The sequence below is a fragment of the Lissotriton helveticus genome, chromosome 2_1 (genome assembly GCF_964261635.1).
Source record: "Lissotriton helveticus chromosome 2_1, aLisHel1.1, whole genome shotgun sequence".
In the NCBI taxonomy this organism is placed as follows: domain Eukaryota; kingdom Metazoa; phylum Chordata; class Amphibia; order Caudata; family Salamandridae; genus Lissotriton; species Lissotriton helveticus.
The window spans coordinates 612,685,380-612,702,506 of NC_136059.1; the positions used below are offsets into that span (position 1 = coordinate 612,685,380).

The 17,127-nt window shown below is 49.1% G+C and overlaps 1 protein-coding gene and 1 pseudogene across 1 annotated transcript in view; both read left to right on the plus strand.

The window, feature by feature from the left end:
* ATG10 (autophagy related 10) overlaps positions 1–17,127 on the plus strand; it is a 760,473-nt gene that overhangs the window by 25,209 nt on the left and 718,137 nt on the right. The window contains exon 2 of the mRNA XM_078677772.1: positions 8,305–8,430. Coding sequence (XP_078533898.1) covers positions 8,305–8,430 — 126 coding nt within the window. The remainder of the gene's footprint in view (positions 1–8,304; positions 8,431–17,127) is intronic.
* LOC144820685 (18S ribosomal RNA) lies at positions 53–1,778 on the plus strand (annotated as a pseudogene).

Here is a 17,127-nt window from a genome sequence, read left to right on the forward strand (position 1 = left end):
GTCGGGGAGATGGGCACGCGCCCCCCGTACCCACCCCGTCAGCAGGTGCGGCTACCTGGTTGATCCTGCCAGTAGCATCTGCTTGTCTCAAAGATTAAGCCATGCACGTGTAAGTACATATGGCCAGTACAGTTATGATTCCTTTGATCACTCCATCTGTTACTTGGATAACTGTGGTAATTTTTGAGTAATACATGCCGGCGAGCGCTGACCTCCCGGGATGCGTCCATTTATCAGACCAAGACCATTGCGGGTTTGCCCGGCCGCTTTGGTGACTCTAGATAACCTCAGAGGCTGATCGCTTATCCCTGTGACGGCGACTATACATTCGGATGTCTGCCCTATCAACTTTCGATGGTACTTTCTGTGCCTACCATGGTGACCATGGGTAACGGGGTATCGGGGTTCGATTCCGGAGAGGGAGCCTGAGAAATGGCTACCACATCCAATGAAGGCAGCCAAGCGCGCAAATGACCCACACCCGACTCGGGTAGTGACGAAAAATAACAATACAGAAGCCCTGTTATTGGAATCAGTACACTTTAAATCCTTTAACGAGGATCCATTGGAGGGCAAGTCTGGTGCCAGCAGCCGCGGTAATTCCAGCTCCAATAGCGTATATCAAAGTTGCTGCAGTTAAAAAGCTCGTCGTTGGATCTTGGGATCGAGCTGGCGATCCTCTGCGAGGTGAGCTACAGCCTGCCTCTCTGCGCTCCCTTGATGCTCTTGACTGAGTGTCCTGGGGGTCCGAAGCGTTCACTTTGAAAAAATTAGTGTGTTCAAAGCAGGCCGGTCGCCTGAATACTTAAGGTAGGAATAATGGACTAGGACTTTGGTTCTATTTTTTTGGTTTTCGGAACTTGGGCCATGATTACGAGGGACGGCGGGGGTATTCGTATTGTGCCCCTAGAGGTGAAATTCTTGGACCGGCGCAAGTCGAACCAAAGCGAAAGCATTTGCCAAGAATGTTTTCATTAATCAAGAACGAAAGTCGGACGTTCGAAGATTATCAGATACCGTTGTAGTTCCGACCATAAACGATGCCTACTAGCGATCCGGCGGTGTTATTCCCATGACCCGCTGAGCAGCTCCCGGGAAACCAAAGTCTTTGGGTACTGGGTGGAGTATGGTTACAAAGCTGAAACTTAAAGGAATTGACGGAAGGGCACCGCCAGGAGTTGAGCCTGGAAACCTCACTCGGCCCGGACATGGAAAGGATTGACAGATTCTGTGGGTGGTGGTGCATGGCCGTTTTTAGTTGGTGGAGCGATATGTCTGGTTAATTCTGATAACGAACGAGACTCCTCCATGCTAACTAGTTACTCGACCCCCAGCGGTTGGCGTCCAACTTCTTAGAGGGACATGTGGTGTTCACCCACACGAGATCGAGGAATAACAGGTCTGTGATGCCCTTAGATGTCCGGGGCTGCACGTGCATTACACTGAACGGATCAGCGTGTGTCTACCCTTCACCGACAGGTGCGGGTAACCCACTGACCCCCCGTTCGTCATCGGGATTGGGGATTGCAATAATTTTCCATGAACGAGGAATTGCCAGTAAGTGCGGGTCATAACCTGGCATTGATTAAGTCCCTGCCCTTTGTACACACCGCCCGTTGCAACTACCAATTGGATGGACTGGTGAGGTTCTCGGATCGGCCCCGCCGGGGTCGGCAAAGTTCCTGGCGGAGCGCCGAGATGACGATCAAGCTTGAATATCTAGAGGAAGTAAAAGTCATAACAAGGTTTCCGTAGGTGAGCCTGCGGAAGGATCATTAACTGCGGAGCGGCCTGAGCCCTCAGTTGCCTGCAAGCACACACCTTAGGCACAGGGCCCGGCCATAGCCTGGCAAGCCCTGGCCGGCGGAGCGGTCAGTGGCTGCTTGGGGTGTTGGGGTGAAGTCCGGGCCTTCGGCTGGCCTCTTCCCATGGGGAGGGCCTGACTGACGCATGAGAGACGGAGCGGCCCCCGTCCCCTGTCCCTTTCCTAGGAGGGGCACAGCGGTAGACCCTCCCGAGACGGAACCCAAGCTCACCCAGCACGATCCCCCCCGAAGTGGGGGGAATCCGAATGGAAGTGTCTCCCCGGGCTGGTACCACCCCCCTCAAAAGGCCCTGCCGCCAAGGAGCAGCCCTACTCGCACGGCCGGGCGGCCTGGAAGAGAAGGGGCGAGGGCTTGCAAGGGGACCCCTGCTCCTCTCGGTGGGATGCGTAGGAGATGGGGAGCTGCCTGGCTCTTTTGTTCCAGTGCCTCTGACCCGGGCGAGGGTGGGGTGGGCTAATTGCCAGCCCGCCGACACGGCTCTGGCCGCCCGGCGACGGACAGCTGATGTGCAGGTGGGGCAACCCTCCCTCATTGCCAGGTACCCAGTTCGACTCAGTTCTGTGGGGCCGAGCCGAGGGGTTTGAAGACTAGCGCGGTCCTTCCCAGTTAGTCTTGGAGGGACCGGCGGCTGCGGGGCAGCCTGCTCCTGTTGCTCCAGGAGCCCCTTTCCTCGTCCGCGGGTGGGTGGGGGGACTCCCGGGCCGAGCGCCTGGTAACATTTATTTTCTCCCAACGGTGCAGTCCGACTCCCAGAGGGGAAGCCTTGAACGGGGCGCCCGGGCCGCCTCGCCGCACGGGCGGTGGACTGATGGCGTCGCTTTCCTCCCGCCTCTCCTGCGCTTTCAAAACGGCAACCAGATGGCCCTGTGGGCCGAGTGACCGGATGGCCCTGCGGGCTGGGTGCCAGATGGCCGGTCTGCCGGCTGACTAGACTAACACAAACTTTTGTCCTTCCCCAGAGTTCTGGGGGCTTAATAGTAGAGAAAAATGGGCTCCCCGGGCAGGTCGGCGAGTAGAGAACGTGGCCTGAGCTAAACCCTCCTTGTTTCCAGCCGAGGGTCCGGGTGCTGGGGACTGGGGTCCACTTGAGCTTGGGGAGGCTCTCCGCGGCCTGACTAGGGCTCAGAAGTTGGGACCGGGACCGAGGCTTGAGCTCTGTCTGGCAGGCCCCGGGGTGCTGGAGCCCCCATTCTACAAGCCAGCCGAGGGTCCGTGCGCTGGGGACGGGGGTTCATCAGGGCCCAGGAAGGCTCTCCCAGGCCTGGCTAGGGTTTGGAAGCTGGGACGGGTCTGGAGCTTGAGCTCCATCCGGCGGGGCGCGGGAGCCCCCGTCCTGCAAGCCAGCCGAGGGTCCGGGCGCTGGGGACCAAGAACGGGGGTCCACCGGGGGAGCCTCCCATCCTGCAAGCCAGCCGAGAGTCCGGGTGCTTGGGTCCATTGGGCCCGGGGAGGCTCCCCCCGGCCTGGTTGGGTGTTCGAAGCAGGGACTGGGCCCGGGGCTTGAGCTCCATCCGGCACGCCATGGGGTGCTGGAGCCCCCCGTCCTGCAAGCCAGCTGAGGGTCAGGGTGCTGGGGTCCTGGGTCCATCGGGGCCCAGGGAGACTCTCCCCGGCCTGGCCTAGGGTTCGGAAGCAGGGACCAGGCCCTGAGCTTGAGCTCTGTCCGGCAGGCCATGGGGTGCGGGAGCCCCCCGCCCTGCAAGCCATTTCGAGGGTCTGGGCGCTGGGAACAGGGGGTTCCTTCGGGGCCCAGGGAGTACTCCCCGGCCTGGCCTAGGGTTTGGAAGCTGGGACTGGGACCGGGCCGGGGCCTTGAGCTCCATCCGGCGGGCCATGGGGTACTGGAGCCCCCATTCTGCTAGCCAGATGAGGGTCCGGGCGCTGGAGACAGAGGGTCCATCAGGGCCGGGGATGCTCTCAGGGCGAAGGCTTGGGGTGGGCAAATTGGCGCCCCGGCCATCTGGTCGCGCCTTTTCCCCTCGGCCATCTGGTTGCACACAAAGCTTTCCAATGGGGCAATCAGATGGCCGGGCCAGCCTGGAAGTCCTGATGAGGGCACCTCCGCCTCCCTGATCCCAGCCAGGGCTCCAGGAGGACGGGTGCCTTCACCCCCTGGGTCCCCTCCGTCACTCGTTGCGTGCGGGTTACCAGAAAGAGTGGGTAGCTTTCCTCCGGATTACTAGGGGCAGAGTATGCCGGGACACCCCCCGGGCTGGCGGTTCTCAGCCGGGGACCAGATGGGCTGGGCCCGGACAACACCTTCCCACCGTCCGGGGCTTCCTCCTCCAACCTGCGGCGTGGCAAAGTACCCGGGACGGGCTTCATCGGTCCCCGGGCAGTCCTCCCCCGAGCGTCCGGGGCTAGGAGATCCTGCAGGCCTCCCTGTGCCTGAGGGACAGCCAGCATCTCTGAGCCCTCCAAATGGCAGGCGGGAGCCCTCCCACGAAGGCTCGGGATGGGCAGATGGGCGACCTTTCGGTCATGTGGTCGCACCTGTCCCCTCGGCCTTCTGGTAGAACGCAATGCTTTCCAATGGGGCGAACAGATGGCTGGGCTGCCCTAGAAATCCTGATGGGGGCTCATTTGCCTCCCCGATCCCAGCCAGGGTTCCAGGAGGTCTGGCGTGTCCGCACCTAGGATCCCCTCAGTCTCGCGGTGCGCACAGGTTCCCAGAAAGAGGGTAGCCATCCTCCAGATTACGATGGGCAAGGTATGCCGGGACACCCCTCCTGGGCTGGCAGTTCTCACCCGGGGACCAGATGGGCTGGGCCCAGACAAAACCTCCCCACCGTCCGGGGCTCCCTCCTCTGGCCTGCATCATGGCAAAGTGCCCCGGACGGGCTCCATCGGTCCCCAGGCAGTCCTCGTCCGGGCCCCAGAGCTCCTGCAGGCCTTCCCGTGCCTGAGGCACAGCCGAGGTCTTCGAGCCCTCCAAAGGGCATGTGAGAGCCCTCCTGCGAAGGCCCAGGGCGGGCAGATGGGCATCCTTTTGGTCCCGGCCATCTGGTCGCATCTATCTCCTCGGCCATCTGGTCGCACACAATGCTTTCCAAAGGGGCGACCAGATGGCTGGGCTGCCCTGGAAGTCCTGATGGGGGCTCATTTACCTCCCCGATCCCAGCCAGGGCTCCAGGAGGTCGGGCGCGCCTGTGCCTAGGGTCGCCTCTGTCTTGCAGTGCACACGGGTCACCAGAAAGGGGGGTAGCCTTCCTCTGGATTACTAGGGACAGGGTACCAAGCCCCTGAACCCAGCCCCTGAACCCAGCCAAGCTGGGTCCATCCTCAGGCCTGTCGCGTGGCAGGGTGCCCGGAACGGGGGGCCCGGGGATGCACCACCTGCGCCGCTGGACCCGGGAGCTCCAGCTGGGTCCAGGGGCCTCACCGGGCCTCAGATCAGGTGCTCCAGCCCTGGGCCCGGTCCCCTGGCAGCGACGCTCTGCCAAGGGCCCAGGACGGGGTTCCGTCGTGCACCGGGAGCCTCCCCCGGCTTGGCTTGGCTGAGGTCCTCCATGGGACCTGGGAGGGTGGGCTCCCCACCGGGACTCTGTCCTCAGTCCCGCTGGCCCGGGGATGCTTCCTCTGCGCCTCGGGCCCGGGAGCCCTAGCTGGGTCCAGGCGCCCACCGGGCCCGGGGAGGACACTCCTGCCCTGGGCTCCGTCTCCCAGCCTGCTGCTCAGCCCAAGGCCTGAGACGGGGTTTTGTCTTGCCCGGGGACCCTCCCCCTGCTTGGCTGGGTTCAGGAGCTCCGACTTAGGGCCCTGAGGAGGATGGCCTCCTCACCACGAGCTCTGTCCTCGGTCCTGCCACGTGGCAGGGTGCCGGGGACAGGGTCCCGCAGGCCCAGGATGCTTCCCCATGCGCCTCTGTGCCTGGGAGCTCTGGCTGGGTGCCAAACCCCGGGGAGGACGCTCCTGCCCTGGGCTCTGTCACCTGGCCTGCTGCTCTGCAAAAGGCCCGAGACGGGGTACCGTCGTGCCCGGGTAGCCTCCCCCTGCTTGGCTGGGTTCAGGAGCTGCGTTCGGGGCCTCTGTGGGCACTGGGGATGGTGGCCTTCCCACCCGGGCTCTGTCCTCTGGTCTGGCGTGAGGTAGGGTGCCCTGGACGGGGTCCCACGGGCTGGGGAATCCTCCCCTGAGCGCTCTGGCCCGAGAGCTCCGATAGGTTCCAGGGGCCCCGCCGGGCCCTGGGGAAGTGATTCCCCGCCTCCCTTCGTTAGGGCACAGAACAATCAGATGTCCGTCCTTTCGAGCCAGGCCATCTGGTCGCACAGTTCCCCTCGGCCATCTGGTCGCACGCAATGCTTTCCAATGGGGAGACCAGATGGCTGGGCTGCCCTGGAAGTCCCGATGGCTCGTTTGCCATCATCAGACTCGCACGCTCCGGATCCCGTTCGGAGCCCTTCTTATGGGATTGGCAGCGGCCCCTTGGCTGGGTTCAGGAGCTCCGGCAGGGGCCCTTGGTGGCCCTGGGGTCGAGGACCCTACTCCCCATCCTGTGCTCCGTCCTCGTGCCTGCAGAGTGGCATGGTGCCCGGTACGCGGGCCCGGAGAGGCCTCCCTTGCATGTGCTGGCGCGGGACCTCGGCCGGGGTCCCAGGGGACCGAGCTCCATCCCCCTGCTCCGCCATGAGCCCAGGACGGAGGTCCATCAGACCCGGGCAGGCCTCTATGGGCCCAGGTCGGAGGTCTGTCTGGGACTCACATTCGCAGCCCCTTGCCTGAGGCCCAGCTGGGGTCTCCGAGCCCCCAGGACGCAGAACCCCCGAGCCCGCCAAGGGCAGGCGGGATCCCTTCCGTTAAGGCGTAGGGCAAGCAGATGCGAGCAGGCAAGTGGATTTGTTGAGACCTGGACTTGCTGTAGGGGGTGTGCTGGACTTAGGAATAGTATAATAGTATAATCAGGGACAGAGTAAAGTTTAAATCTCTGTGCATCGCTCATCAAGCATTCTGGAAAATGGGCCCAGAAATCAATCGCTCCTTGATCTCCCCTCATCTGCCCAACAAAGTGCTTCGTTCTTCATCTGCATCTCTGGCCAAGATTCCCAGAATCTTCAGAGCCAGAGCAGGAGGCCGTTCCTTTTCCTATAATGTATCAAAACTATGGAACACCCTCCCGTTGCACATGAGAATCAACCCCAATTTATCCAGCTTCCGTAAACAGCTTAAAACTTTTCTGTTCCAGTAATTAGAACCCTTTGTTTCTGTCTGATGGCACCTTTTTTTGGTCTTAGCGGCTGGACGCCTGAGGGCAGCTGCAGCGCTTTACAAATCCTATTTTCATTTCATTTAATTTCATTTCATAATTTACTATTCCAAATCCAGCAGTCCACCGTACCTGGGAGTCACAAAAGACTCGCAATTCGCGATGCACTATTTTGGCCATCATACATCTGGCTCTAAGCGTTGTTTGGATTTCTACTTGCAAACAACAAAATCTTTCCGCAAATCAACTCAGTTGCTCATCTTTTTTCTCTGCTCCTAGAAAAGGTGACGCCTTAAAGAGGGCTAGTATTGCTCGCTGGTCTCCTCAGCCATACTCTTCTGTCATAAACAGGCTGGACATCCACTGCCTGCAAAGGTGAAGGCTCACTTAGCTCGAAAGATTGCAGCCTCTCCAGCCCTGTTCACAGGTGTATCTCTGCCTGGCATCTGCAGAGCAGCGACATGGGTAAACCCCTACACATTCACGAAGCATTATTGTCGCAATGGCTGAAAAAAAGCAGATGTTGGTCAAGCTACCCAGCAACCTCTCTGCACATAAGGTATGCAACTAATAAGCTCAACGTTGTCTAAGCTTTAATGTTGTGTAACTGATTAGATTTGGTAAAGCATATTTCTATGTATCTTCTCATTTTGGACACTTTTTTAAGGTCCTATCCTTGGCGTGGTGCATTTTGGTTCAGTGTCATGGTGGGATGGTTCGCCTTCCCACCGCCATTAGTCTTCGGATACTGCGAACCAGCCTGATTCAAGCATGTGAATCTATGAAAGATACAGTACTGGAGTGAAAAAACAAGTTACTTACCTGGTCACTGTGGTGTTCCAGTATTGATATATTTTGTAGATTAACATGCGACCCTCCATCCTCTCCGTTCAAGCTCGCCATTGCATAGCTCGATTTGTTTTTATTTACATTCGTGCTCGAAATCTGGGGTATGGTGGCTCTGCAGGGGTTGAATATTCCAGAGTCTCTGTGTTGATTGGCTGCAGTTTGGGTGTTTTAAAACAATGTAAATAGGTTACTAAATACTATTGTTTTTCATGGGAGATTAAAGCTAATGCATTAGCACTGCTATTTTTACTGTTACCATGGGACTACCACCATGACGACAGGAAAGAATCAAGCATGTGAATCTATAAAATATGTCAATGCTGGAGATCCACGGTATACAGGTAAGTAACTTGTTTTTAACTCATGTATGACTTAAATTGTTTTGTTAACCAGCGAGCAGCAATAGTTCATGCTTTTGTTTTGCAGATGTCTCCGAGCGCTGGGACAGATGATGGCTTCTTCCTGGATGAGCTCAAATTCAAGCAGAGCTGTGCAGAGTTTATTGAACATGCTGAACGAATCGGAGATGGCTGGGAGTGGAAAACTCTGGAGGTGAAGACTGAAATGTATTTTTATTTGGTAATATGCTTGGTGTCTTACCTGAATTTAGTTAATCCTTTGAACTAGGCTGCAAGCATCTTTGGCACCTATATGTATGTTGCTTTCATTTTGGTAAATGCCCGCAGGTTATCCTGTGGCATTTCAGCGTGCACAAGGACAGTGACCCAAGCCGCTTAGACAAGTGTGGACAACGACTTTCAGAAGTCAGTTTGTGCTCTACAAATCCACTCGCTCAAATTTCTGTCCTGCTCATTTTAAAATGTTCTATTGAAAAAAGTCTTCATGTGGCTTAGACAGATTTGTCACTTTGGAGCTGGTAGGCCATTGTCTCAACTGGCTTTGAGTGTCCTCCTTTGGGAATTCTATGCGCCCACTAAAAGTACTCCATTAGTTTGCTGTTGTTCGATAGCAGAGTAAGGAACTCTGCTGTTTATAAGGTGGACATAAGGTAGAGGTGGGTGCCCCAACAAATTAATATGGAGAGCTGAGCCAAGGGTCTGGCTTGGATGGAAGAGCTGGGGAACTAGCCGAGCCATACAAATATATGACTTGTAAAAAGTGCAAATAACAGCATATAAAATATGATAAAGTCTCTTCAAAATTTAAAAAAGGTGTATTATATTAATATGCAGAAGCACACCAGATTATGTCATTACATTTAGAAGTATTCAGCAAAAGTGTTCATTTTTAAACATGAACTTGGAAACATTCTTGCTCCGCACTGATGGCAATGTCATTAGCTAACTAAGAGGTAAATCAGCTGTCTTATGTACCCTATAAGTGGCCTAGATTTTTATTATAAATGATGCAACATCAAAGTCAAACGCAAGCTGTGTTTAAACTAAGCACATCCTAAACCAATATATTTGAAGTTGCTTGCATATGTGATAATGAATAGAAAGGAGAGTTAGTGAAATAAATATTTGCCTAGGGTCACACAGTTTGGTGAAGCAGGGAAGCTGGGATTGATCACATGGTTTCTTGTTTCACATTGTACAGTTCAGGCAATTGATGGGTGTAGCTTTCTCCTTCCTGTTTTATATCAAAAGCTACTGCTTTATCTTTAATTCTTGGTGCAGGAGGTAACAGTGCGGGTGGACGGCAGAAGCCACATGGAGGCTCAGTTCGTTTTGGGCTTGAGGGTCCAAGATGACCTCGAGCTGAGCCAGAGCCAGGCATCTGGCTCAAGCTTTCAGTGACTCTCCTGCTCTCTTCCCAAAGTATACCCATATCTCTAACTGAGGTTGGCTGCTACAACTGCATATAAGACTATGAAAACACTGTCTCGTGTTCACCACGGGGAACGTAGGCTGAAGAGCCTGGATACCCTCACTGGTGATTAGCGCGTTCTACAAATCTGTTTTGATTGATTGAATGTTCTTATCCTTTTTTTTTTTATAGTAAAGGCTTTATTAATTAGGTAAACAGAATACAAACTATTTCAGAAAAAGTAACAACAACACAAATTAAATGTAATCTTTAATCCTTGGACTTAAAATACTAGCCAAATGATATTAGAACATCGGAATGTTGGGAGCTCCATTGAAGACATTGGAGTGCTTTGGGCTTCTAATGGCTGTTAATAGCCCGAAGCTCCAACATTCCAATGTTTGTCGTTCACAGGTGTTGCTGTGAACAAATGCCTCATGGAGCCTGAGGGGATTTAAATCCCCACAGGCTCACTGAGGCCTTTGCTTTATTTGTTAGAACACTCTACCCTCTATTGTTCTAATAGCCTTACAGCCCTCAGTAGCTGGGTTATACCGGTCATTAAAGGCCTTCTACTGTGTTAAAGACCCTCGCCTAAACGCTGGAGCGGGCCTTTAATGCCCAGTATAGCACGCTACGGCAGGCTATAAGGCCATAACAAAATATATTAGTCTAAAATAAGTATTACCATAAAGACTTATTCATTTTTCTTTTTTTGTAAAAACTGTGAAAAGGATGAGAAAACAGTGGGAGGGGACATACGGGAATAATAATAAATTGGTAAAACATAAGCACAACAGAGAATTAATTCAAGGAGGTTTAAAGTTTCCCAATATTATTTTATGCTTATCTGTAATGCTCTTAATGGTATTATAAAAATAAAAGTGTGACCCGGCAACCATAATGCATCCCTGTTTAAGAGTATAACCACTGAAACCAACATATGCTCTATGTAGTCTGTGATTATAACTACCAAGCCTCAAAAAGAAATATTTGAAGAACATTTCCAAATAGTGGTTATTTGTTGAAAAGTAATAGCAAGGAAACATCTAACAGTCTATTATTGGCAAAAGGATTTTCCAATTTTCAGCCAATTACTTAAAAAAACGGTTATACTAAAGGGGAAGGAAGGTAAAAAGATTACATTGATTTGCTTCCATACTTTATTCCAGAGAGCTAAAGTGTTTTACACCAAAATAGCATGTGCAATTAAATCACCATTGGTACAATTGCAAGCCCAGCATTTGCTGTCTGTGTTATTAGAAATTATTGATATTAAGTAAGGAGTACATAAATCTGTTCTAAACAAAATATATGTCTGGGTTGTGTTAGCATCTCATGAGGTCTTGCACAATTTAACTCAAATCTTATTCAAAAGGACAATAGACCAAATAGGAAAATTTTCCCCATAAAATCTATGTTTTACATTTAGACAGCTAAGGATCCATGAAAAAATTATCAATAACTGAGGCTTTCGGTTTCGGTTTCGATAATAAGTGAAGTGGAGATTAACTTTTAGAAATAAGATCACCATCATCATTCAGTCTCACAAAAGCATCTAAAACAATGTTTATGATGTACATGAATCTAGACTGAAAAGAATTGGCACAATTACATTTTGACTGAAATTGAGATAAAGAAGTATCGGCATCACCATCAAATAAGCCACAAATCCATGTTATACACTTTTCTCTCCAAATATTCCAAAAACTGTTCTGTTATTTTGGGCCTCATTATGATGTTGGTGGGACCACCACCCACAGGCCGTCAGTGGCAGTCCCACTGACAGACAGCCCTTCGGTCCAACAGCCAAATTACAGTGCTGGCAGTCCGACCCTTGTCTGTTGGGAGACGGACTGCCGCCTCCGCCAGGATCAGTGATCCGGACAGGGCTGCAGTCGGAGTCGTGATCCCAAATGGAGGCAGCGCAGAGGCAGGCACATCCGTTAGAATTACGATGTCCCTTTCCAACAGCTGTTTCATGATGGTCTGACCGCCATGAAAAGGCTGTCAGAAAGGGACTTTGGGGGCCCCAAAAAGGGATCCCGCCCCTCGTGGGCCCTAGGGGTGGAGGGGCACTTGTAATGCCCCTAAACACATCCAGGCACCGTGTGTCATGCACCACATGATGCATGGCACACGGTACATTGATGTGCACAAAGTGCTCTTTTACACGGCGGCATGTGCTGGGATTCCTTATTCCTGGGCTACAGCACAAGCTGCCGTGAAAATGAGCACTTTTCGGTCGCATTGGGCGGTCGGACCGCCGCCTGCTTCTCAGGCAGTCTCCTGACTGCCGTGATAGCGGGCGGCCGGCCTACCACCTGCTATCATAATAGGGCTTTAAGTTTAATAAGTTTACTATACCATAATGTTTTAAAAAAAAAAACAAATACTGTACTATATATTACTCAGAGATAAATATGATTCCAGCAGCTTGCAGGTGTGTTTAAAAAATTGGGAGTGAAGGATTATAAGGTGTGAAGAAAACAGATGAAGACTTTAAAAGAAAAATAGCAAATACATATTTTCTCTATATCTAGCCATAATGGTGAGAAATGTGGTGGGAACTTCCTCAACCAAAGATGCGTGTCTAAGTACAAAGGATTCTGTGGTACTGCTTAAAGTCAGAAAAAGTACTCATCACTCAAGATAACTCTTTTATGCTTAGTTGAAGAATTTCTCGCTTTCTTCTTGGAATTTTATTAAAAGAGAGAGAATTCAATTCTCCAAATATATGACAAAGCAGTATTCACAGGATTCACAGAGATAGTATAAAGTATTAAAGAGGAAATCATCATCTTAATGGATTCTAAATGACATACCATGCTGCAAATTATTGATTGCAGTTAGAAATTAAAGATTCACATTTAAGAAAAACATATGTAATAATAATATCAGCTAGGTCATTAATGGAATCAGTAAACCAAATTCCCAAATAATTAATTTTGCAAGAATCCCTTAATAAATCCAGAAGGGTCAAATAATTGCTTGGTACAAAACTTGTTTAATGGAAGTATTTCTGTTTTATCAGAGTTAATGTTATAGGCTGATACTAGTGAAAATGCAACAGTTTCACCAGATAAGGCAGGTAAGGATGTGTCCAGATCGAAGCTAAAAAGAAGGATATTATTAACATATGCTGATAGTTTTGAATGATTATCACAAAAACTAAAATGTGAAATTTCAGAACTACTTCTAATCTTGGATAGAAAAGGTTCTAGTGCTAAAATAAACAGTAATGGGAATAAAGCACAACCATGTTGAACACCTCTTTGGAAGTAAAATAATTAGAGTTCTTACCATTACAGAAGCTGTAGGAGAATTGGCGATCAAAATCATGCCAATGTAAAGACTCACAAATAAATCTCCAGTCGAGTCTATCAAATTCTTATTCCGCATCAAACGTTATCACAGCCTTTAGGTATTTAAGAGTAGAAGCTTTGCTTAAAACATGTCGGATGCAAATCTCCCTTTTACAAAATCCAATTGCCCACAACCAATTCATTTTGGCAACAAAGGGTTCAATCTGAAAGCTAAAAATGTGCAAAATCACCTGCAAGTTTTAAACAAAGTATGGTCTTTACCATCTTTGTGTATAGGTGAATTGTAGCCTGTTGAAAAATGCCTTTAGTTAAGTTAGTAGAATAGACAATGTACACAATTGCAACATTTTTGTTAATAAGATGTTAGAGAAATGGAAACCATCAGGACCAGGGATCCTGCTGTTCTTTAACAGTCCAACTGCTTTCATAATTTCCTAAAGAGAATGATCTTTAAAACTCTAAACGCCTAAATTACTATTATTAAGTTTATTGATAGATTGTAAAAAGGGATGAATGTCTGCCTCGTGCATGAAATCTTCTGCTATATTTAAGTTCTTGTAGAAGATTTTAAATTTCTTTAAAATATCAACATCTTTGAAATACTGAATTCCCAGAGTTTTTTCCAAAGCTTATATCTTGGTACATTCTTTTCTAACGTTAAGGGAATTTTCCAGCTTTGTTCTGACCCCCGTAATAAAGTGTAGTTTTACCTTAATTAACTAATGTGAAACAGTGTCCGATTTAGAAGAGTAAACTTAATGTTGGTGTGCAATATTTTATGATCCTTGTCTAAATTATTTTTTACTGAGACACAAAATGTAATAAATCCACAGGCAGCCGTTTAAATGTTTCCCAAAGTAAATTATTAGAAATATTAGGGTCACTATGCAAATTAAAGAATTCTGCAGCAAAACAAGTGAATGAAGAGGAAAACACTTTGGGCTAGTTGTGCAAAGGCTTTTTGCAGTTGCAAAGGGTTTGGTTTGCAAAATTGGCCCATTGACAAATGCAAAATGATCTATGAGAATGGTCTAAAAAACGTTTTTTAGGAATAGACAGTGGTCTGTGGTTTCACAAATGTTTCTCATTTTTTGCAAATGCATCCAGAAAACGGGCTGCATTTAAAAGAAGATTGCTTTATTTAAAAGCAGTAACAGACATAGTGATCTGCTAATCCCAGTAGGCCACCACCTCTAGGATGACAGTGAATCATTTTCGTCTGTAATTTGCAACCTACCTCATTAACATTCATGAGGTAAGTGGAATTGCAACCCACTGCGATTCAGTATTTTGTGAACCCGACTAGTAGCACATAGGTTTATTCCCTGAATACTGTTTGGATTAGCTAAAGGTCTGCGTGCAAATTGCAACCCCTTTTAGCGAATCCAATGTATGTACATCTGGCCTTATAAGACTGTTGTCAGGCAGAGCTACTAGAGCTAGGGTAGAGACAACCAATATATTTTATGACCTCAAGACTGAGCAGTGGTCCTTGTCAAGATTCACAAAGGGGAAAGGTTTCTTTCAGTAGTTGGTAAAATAATAATGATTTGGCAAAACATTAATATCTTAGCAACTACCAAAACATTAGTATTTTACCAGCTACATTTCTTTTTAATGCATCCCATTTCCCACTACAGAAAACAGACTTCATTTGAAATGATTGCTTTATTTTAAAGGAATTGCAGACATGGTGGCCTGCTTGCCACAACAGACCACCATGCCTGTGATGGTAGCAAATCTTAATGGCTTGCAGTTTGTGACAAGTCTCTGTAATCTTTATGAGGTAGGCCGAATTGTGACCTACTATGATTTCATATTCTGCGAACCGACGTATTAGTACATAGGCTTGCTCTCAAAATACCACTCTGGTCGCAAAAATAGTGGAACAGTATTGCATATGCATTTAATGAGGGACAAACTGGACTACTGATTGCGGATCATGGTAAAAAATCAATAATTTGACAGTAGTCACGCCCTAAAATAAAGTATGTATCCTCATATTGAATACAGTGTTTTGCAACTTTAGGCCAAAAAATATCATCATTTTGTGTGGGCCCTTGTATAAAAAATACTCTTAACAACAATCCACATGCCTTTACTATCAATTTGTTGAGAAGTTATATTAATATCTAAATTCTTATTACCTAAGATACCATACCATTTTTTTTAGAACTACAGAGACAAAAACAGTACCCTCCCAACTCCTTTTAAGTTTAAACGCTTTCGGTTCCATAACATGGGTTTCTTGCAATAAAACTAAATCATCTTTATATTTGGCAAGCTGGGATGGAATTATCTGTTTTGAGAGGACAATTTAAAACCTTTATAATCCATATGATGATGATGATGAAACAAGCTTTATTTCGATACTTTGCACATATCTTAAAAAGCAATACAGACAAACAAAATTTAAAAAGATGAGTACATATAAAAACAATTCAAATTCATACTTTATATCATTTGCATGGAGCTGCTAAGGGCAATAAAACAGAATGTGCAACTTTCTAATTATGTACAGTTTTTAGCTTAAGAGACCTGATCCGCCAAGCCCATGCTAAGAATTTGGCTAGGCAGAAAGCAAACAAAGGGCGGGGGTCAGATCTTAGGATACGAAGAGCCTCGAGGTCAGATCTAGTTCCAAGACTCCTACACAAGGGCTTTAGCCAGGAACGACGCGGGGCAATATAGGCTGGACACTCAAAGAGCAGGTGGGGCACAGATTCTGGCCTGCTGGTGCAAAACGGGCAAAATAAGGATAAGTGCAATGATGACCTCCAGCTAGCAATCAATTTACCCACTGGCAACAGACCCAACCTAAATTTAATGTAAAGTGCCCTGTCCCATGGTTTGCTAATCTGGTCCAGGTAAGATTCGTAGCAAGGGGCGTCCTTCAGCAAAAGAAATTCAACAGTGGTTCTGCAAAGGAAGGGATTGCAATTCCTGGCATTCGTCACCCATGACCAATACAATGTCTTGAGTGTCTGTTTAGGCGGAGCTGATCTGCTATCCCATGCATCCTTGAGACCTAATGCAATGAGAAGACGCTTGATTTCTTTAAGCCAACGGATTTTGGTCCAGCCTGGTGTCAGGAGCAGTTCTTTTAGCCCGTCGGCATAGCTAGATAGTTCGGGTACCCTCCAGATGCGTGCCCAAAGGAGAAGGGGACGCAACCTTGCCTGATCACCTATCGGGCGAGTACCTGCGTCAAGTAGGATTGGGGGGGGCAGGAGTACTGTGCGGCAGTCCCATGAGGTCTCTGTGGAATTTATTTTCCACTCTAGTTAAAATGGCTGTGTTCTGGAAACCCCAAAGTTCTGATCCGTAAAGGGCTGCACTCACCCCCCTTGCCCTGTAAATGTCCAAAACAGGACCAATAGGTTTGAGGATAGAGGCCCGTTGTTCTTTCATAAGTGCCCCTACCACCTTCCTATGGGTCAACGATGCCTTTTGTTGGTGGGGTTGCCAGCTCATTGAGTCACTGAGACGAATGCCCAAATAGTCAAATTCCTTTACTCTTTCAAGTGGAACAGAATCCAGGAATGGTGAAGTGACAAATTTCTTCCGGGAATTCATTACCAAGAACTTGGTTTTGCTAACGTTTATAGAAAGACCCCTCAAGTCGCAAAAGTCTTTAAAGCCGGTGAGTAGACGTTGCAGGCCTGCAGGTGTTTTTGAGATCAGGAGGGTGTCGTCTGCGAAGAGGAGAGTAGGAATTTTCCTACCAGCCAGGGTAGGTGCATCAGCCGGATATTTAAGAAGATGCTCCACCACTCCATTAACATATAGAGAGAATAGAGTGGGGGCAAGGACACAACCCTGGCGGACTCCTCTATTCACAGGGATGCGAGATGTTTTTTGGCCCTGGACCCCCCACCTGATCTGAGCAAAGTTGTCCTCGTGCAGTTGGATAAGTATGTGTAGTAAGTACTGGGGAATACCCAACGTGCCCAGTACACGCCACAGTTGGTCTCGTGGGACTAAGTCAAATGCGGTGCGTAGGTCTATAAACGCAAGGTACAGGCTACTTTTGCCCAGGACAACTACTTTCCAAAGTATCATGAGGAGCCGGAATGTTTGCTCAATTGTGCCGGTGCCAGTTCTGAATCCCGCCTGGAAATCCGAGAGGATTTTTTCATCCTCCATCCACTGC